The sequence below is a fragment of the Nuphar pumila genome, chromosome 15 (assembly GCF_984573655.1).
Source record: "Nuphar pumila chromosome 15, dmNupPumi1.hap1.1, whole genome shotgun sequence".
NCBI classification, from domain to species: Eukaryota; Viridiplantae; Streptophyta; class Magnoliopsida; order Nymphaeales; family Nymphaeaceae; genus Nuphar; species Nuphar pumila.
This window is the reverse complement of record NC_143263.1, coordinates 43,671,262-43,677,274: the sequence shown is the minus strand read 5'-3', so window position 1 is coordinate 43,677,274 and position 6,013 is coordinate 43,671,262. Positions and strand designations below refer to the sequence as shown.

Genomic DNA, 6,013 nt, shown 5'->3' with positions numbered 1-6,013 from the left:
CAACTGTTCTTTTGTTTAGGCAAGCAATTCCTCTCATTTCTATTGTCTTGTGAATGCATCACTTGTATATACGCGGTATGTTTGCATGCGTGTCGCTTATGTGTTTGTATGCGCACATGCATGCATTGCATCTGCACGTCTCACATTTGTAGATGGTTGTGGAAATCCATGTGGAACTGTAACTGATTTACTTGGTATGAGGCTACGAGCCGTGTGGTTTCATGGGTGTGGATGGATAGGAAGGTCTCCTCTTACCCCGAGTTTGAGTTTCCACGTGGGTGTTTCCTTCTGCAAGGCGAAGCAGGAGGCTCTCTGGAGGTTGGGACCGAGATGGAGACCAAGGCTGATGATTATCCATGAACTTTTGTCTCCTAATTGAAGTGGTATTTCAAAAGTGTGCATGTATACTAATGAGCAGAAAATCCCTATTCATGCATTTCCAAATAGAATGACCATACAGATAGGTTTTGCTTGGTCCATTTATTACAAATCATGTTTTCCATTCAACACTTTGTATGTGAGAAAATGTTTTCCTTGTAATAATGCTTTGCGTGATCTAGACAGTCCTTTTTGTCCTTTATAATATATTCTGATATTTAAATTTATTGATTTAAAGCATGTTTTAAAGTAAATGAACCATGTTCATTCCATCTTTGGGGTTAGAACATCCAAATCTAACTGCTTTCCAAAAGCCTAGTTGCAACTTACAAGCGTAACCATGTATAATTCAAACTTGAGACCAAGACATGAAGTGATGAAAAACGTTTTTTTCGTTTCAATAAAAGGATAAAATGAAGATATTTTCAAGTTTTGACATTTGGAGAACTCGTCCGTCTATGAAGATTATTTCAAAAGAATGGCCGATATTTGTGACAGACATACACTTACAAGGCCTATTATGGACCGGCTAGCCGTAGAGATTTGAAAAGTTTTGAATTGTCCACCTACCGACCTCAAGCCATGCTAATGACTCTCCCAGGATGCTTGCCTTCAGGGCACCCAAACCTCCCCCAAATTGTGGACTGTAAATCCATGAGAGAACTTCATCAGCTCCACGCCCGAATGATCAAGATGGGCCGCATCCACGACTCTTTCGCAGCCGCCCAAATCCTCCAATTCTCGGCCTTTGCCGACCCTTCTGATCTCCGTTACGCCCGTGCTGTTTTCGACCAAATTGCCGAACGCAATTGCTTTGCTTGGAACACTATCATCAGGGCCTTCTCTGAAAATCAGGACCCTGTGGAAGCCTTCCTTCTTTTCCATCTCATGCTTGTTGAAGGGCTTGTAATGCCTAACCAGTACACTTTTCCGCCATTGTTGAAGGCGTGTGCAAGGTTTCAGGGATTCGAAGAAGGACAGCAGGTTCATGGCCAGATTGTGAAGCACGGATTCGGTTTCGATGCCTTTGTTTGTAGTAATCTTGTTAGGCTGTATTGTGTCTGTGGTAGTATGGCAGATGCACACCAACTGTTTGATAAGAGCTTGGAGCGAGATGTGTTGGAAAGAAATGCTGTCCTCTGGAATGTTTTGATAGACGGGTATGTCAAGCGTGGGGAGGTTGGAGCCGCCCGTCAGCTGTTTGATAGAATGCCTAAGAGAAGTGTGGTATCATGGAACAACATGATTGCTGGATATGCACAGACTGGGTTCTTCAATGAGGCTTTCGATGTTTTCTGTGCAATGCAGGTGTCGGGTTTGAGGCCAAATTATGTGACTTTGGTTAGTGTTCTTCCCGCCATTTCACGACTTGGTGCGCTTGAACAGGGGAAATGGATTCATGCGTATGCTGAGAAGAACAAAATCAAGGTAGATGCTGTTTTAGGTTCTGCCTTAATTGACATGTACTCAAAATGTGGTCTGGTAGAGAGGGCAATTCAAGTCTTTGAAGAATTGCCTGAGAGGAATGTAGTAACCTGGAGCTCTATGATTTCAGGCCTTGCCATACATGGTCGGTGCAAGGCCGCTATGGATATTTTCTCACAAATGCTAACGTTGGGAGTGACTCCAAGTGACACTGTTTTCATTGCTTTGCTGAGTGCTTGCAGCCATACAGGATTAGTGGAGGATGGTAGAATGTTCTTTGAGCTCATGGTTGAAAGATTTAAGCTAACACCAAGAATAGAGCATTATGGATGCATGGTGGATCTACTTGGCCGGGCAGGGCACCTAGAAGAGGCTGAAGAGCTTATACTGAAGATGCCCATCAATCCTGATGTTGCAATATGGAAGGCCTTGCTTTCTTCTTGCCGGGTTCATGACAATATTGAGATTGCCGAGCGAGCAGCGGACAGATTGCTGGAGATGGCTCCAGATGATAGTGGATGCTATGTTCTTCTTTCTAACATGTATGCTTCTCTTGGCCAATGGGATAAGGTCGCTGATGTGAGATTGAAGATGAAGGAACTGGATATAAGAAAAGACCCTGGCTGTAGTTGGATTGATTTGGATGGTGTGGTTCATGAGTTTTTAGTTCAAGATGAATTACACCCACAAAGCAAAGAGATACAAATTATGCTGGAAGAAATGGCTTGTAAGTTAAGTGCAGCAGGGTATGAGCCAGATACTAGTCAGGTGTTGGAGAACATTGATGAGGAGGAGAAGCAATCTGTTATCTACCATCATAGTGAGAAGATAGCAGTTGCTTTTGGTCTTATCAGTACAACTCCAACAACAACCTTGAGGATAGTTAAGAACCTTCGTATATGTTGTGATTGTCACTCATCTATTAAACTTATTTCCAAAATTTATAACAGGAGGATAATTATCAGAGATCGCAAACGGTTTCACCATTTTGAAGGTGGTGTTTGCTCATGCAGGGACTATTGGTGAAGATCGTGGCTTTTAATCTGCAAAAGGGATCTTATATGATGAGGTTGTGGTTCTGCATTCTAGTGAAGATGATTTAGGTTTGTTAGGTTTCTGCTTCACACACACAACATGAAAAAAAAGAAAAAAAAGGGAAATGAAGTATGCTTCATTTGGTACCTAACATTCCTCTTATTAAGAGTTTAGTGTTTACAAATTGTTGCTGCAGTTTGCACTATAATATCCTGAGAAATGAGCATGTACTAACTAGTTAGTGTAATATCGCATATTTTGGTAGAGAAAAATCGTTTGAGGCTCAATTTTTAGACTGAAGTCTGTGAGTCTGGGGCTTGACTCAGGTCTCATCGGCAAGGTCGAAGCGAGTCAATCGAAGCGTGAGAAAGAGTTTTATTTTCGACTTTTAAATTCAAGCAAAATTTGGGTTATTTTCAGGCAAAATTTAGAATTTGATATTAATGTTATATGTCATTGGATGCGTCTCAGAATTCTGAGTGCAACGGTGTTTTACTTTCCTCAATTCGGATTCTGGTTGACCCGAAAGTCATGTTTTTTCTGAAAATTAAGCAATTTATTAAAACAGATCCGGAGTTGGATCGGATTGGATCCAATGCATAAGATCCAACTGATTATATATTTGGACCTTATGCAAGACCCACTTTAATCTGAATTTAATCCAGATTTTGATCCATTTTCGTTTTGGGCATGGGTTTGGATTTTCTGATCCGGATCCAAATCCAAGCTCCATGATTTTTCAGCTTTAAATTGAATATAAAGTTTTAATTTGGGGTTTAATAAGGTTAGGGAGCCTTCTGAGTTAATTTGGATATTTTTGGAAGTTTTTAGGTAATTTTTATTAATTAATATTTAATAAATAATATTAATTCTGAAATTCTATTTTTGGGCTGAGTAAGAATTCTTAAAAGAGTCCTTATTCTTGCTTAAGAGAGGTTAAGAAAGAGTTTTAAAAGTTCTAAAAAGGAAAAAAATGACCAAATATGAAAAAATCAATTTTTTGAAGAGTTTCAAAAAAATTGGAAACTAGAGGAAGTGAGAGAGTTCCATCTTTTAAAAACTCTCTTAGAGAGGACTGGAGAAAAGGGGGGGGGGGGTCACCCTTTCTCCTACTCATTATATATATAAAAAAAAGAGAGAGAGAAGGAAAAAGAGAAATAAAGAGGGGAAGATGAGAGAGAAAGGGAATGAGAGGAATGAGGAAGAAGAAGAAGAAGGGTTTTCTTCTCTAGCCATCCAACCATTGATCCACCATTGTTTCTTATTCTTTTTCAAGCTTTTGCTAAGGTATGGGTCTCCTCTTTTGAATATAGGTGAGAAATCGAATGCTGGTTCGATTTCATGTAATATCTTGGAAGAAATCCATGAGAAAAATATTTTTATGGTTGATTTCTCAAAAATGCATGGAGGATGATTTATGGATCTTCCTCCATGACTGAATTCTTGTTTTTTTTGCATCTTTTTCACAAAAAAAAATTGTACACATGATAACAAAATTTTATTTGGTGATAGGAGTGATTCGTTTAGAACACTCATGGGTGAGAATCGATTTTCATGGGCGGATCTTGTTATGGGTTGACTTAATGCATGAAGATAGGGGTTAAAAATATGTTGTATGTATGTATTGCTCAGAAAATGTGTAAGTAAAAGCATGTTAGCTGTGTAATACCTGTTTTTCATGCATATAAATATGTATAGTGCATATATGGTTTGGGTTTTTGTGAAAAAGGAAAAAGAAAGAGTAGCATCAGGCCATCAAGGACTCATACAATCTGGTTGGGGACCTCATGGTCTGGCCGAACCAGGGCCAGACCTATCATTGTTTCGACAGGTCTGCCATGCTCGGCTGGAGTGTGTCTAGCAGGCCTGCCCAGACCTATCGAGCCTCAAGACTCAGCCGAGTGGCTCGGCTGAGTCGACCAAGGTCAAAACAGTAACAAAAAAAAGAAGGGGTTTTGTTTTGTTTTTAAAAACTGGTGGGCTTTAGCCCCAACCGACAGGGTCGGCTGGGTCACGCTTTAAAAAGAAAAAAACAAAAGAGGGGGACTTAATAATAAATGTTTTTGGCTGTCCAACCCTGACAGCACACACAGGCCCGGGCTGGACCTGTGCATGGGCTGTCAGGCCCAGTCGAGCTAGCTCAGCCTGGCAGGCAGTCTGATTTGGGGTTGACCAGACCCACCCAGTTGACTAAGGTCAGTTGGGCCTGTTTGGAACTCCAGCCGACTAGGTCGGCTGGATGTGAACCCTTAAGAAAAAAAAAACATATTGAGGGTGTTGGATTCTTGTTTGTTTACAAAAAAAAAATTGTATTACATGCTGCCTTTGTAAATTTTCAGATTTTGACATTGTGAAGGCCTCAGCTATGTACATGCTACAAAGCAATCTTCACATGCTTATGATTGATTAATTTTGCATGATCAATATTCAAATGCAATGTTAATTACATGAGTATTTTGTGAGCATGTGCAAATCTGAAATTTTAGATTATGTTGCATATGTATGGTTGCACAAGTAGTCACATGTTTAAAGAGATTCATGAATGAAAGCTTGCATGTGACATAAGTATGTGAATTAAAGCATGAATTTGTCATGAATAAATGCATTAAATAAAACCATGCAATTGACATGAATGTGCGAATCAAATGAGAGCATGTAATGAATATAAAGTTGTGAATTCATGCACATGCATATTATTATTTTAAGCACAGCTTTAAATGGCATTTATGAATATGCATTGAAAAGCATTCAGAAGTAATGTATTGTGGTATGTCATTCATGATTTTTGCATATGGTGCATCGATGATCCAAGTGAATCATCGCAGGCTTGGAGAGCCTCGAGCACTCGATGCTCCTTCTTTATTTGCTTTTAAATGCATTACAAAAATCATATTTATTTTTATTGCATCGTGTTTACACTGTTCTATGCTTTTCCGCAGACGATGGTCCCGTGATGACTCTCACAAGTGTAGATGCGAACTTTTGCCTTTGCTTTTGCATGATGAATTACAAAACATAATAATTGGCTTTTAATAAAAAGATAATAAATGAGAACATTGTAATATACGATTTAAGATCTTTCATCGAAAGAATAAGCATCTTAGAAACTCGATTTTGGGAGACCACGAGGATACAAAAACTCTGTGTGCACTAATGATTACACCTGAACCCGAAA

General features: G+C 39.4%; 1 protein-coding gene across 1 annotated transcript; it reads left to right on the top strand.

Moving 5' to 3' along the window:
- The first annotated feature begins 966 nt into the window (after window positions 1–966).
- LPA66 (Pentatricopeptide repeat (PPR) superfamily protein) lies at window positions 967–3,138 on the top strand. The gene has a single exon (XM_089990509.1). It carries the CDS (start codon window positions 967–969, stop codon window positions 2,827–2,829), a length of 1,863 nt encoding a protein of 620 aa, XP_089846635.1. The 3' UTR covers window positions 2,830–3,138.
- Window positions 3,139–6,013: the final 2,875 nt, after the last annotated feature.

Coding starts and splice junctions, on each gene's coding strand:
- LPA66 (XM_089990509.1), top strand. CDS start 967: ATGACTCTCCCAGGATGCTTGCCTTCAGGGCACCCAAACCTCCCCCAA.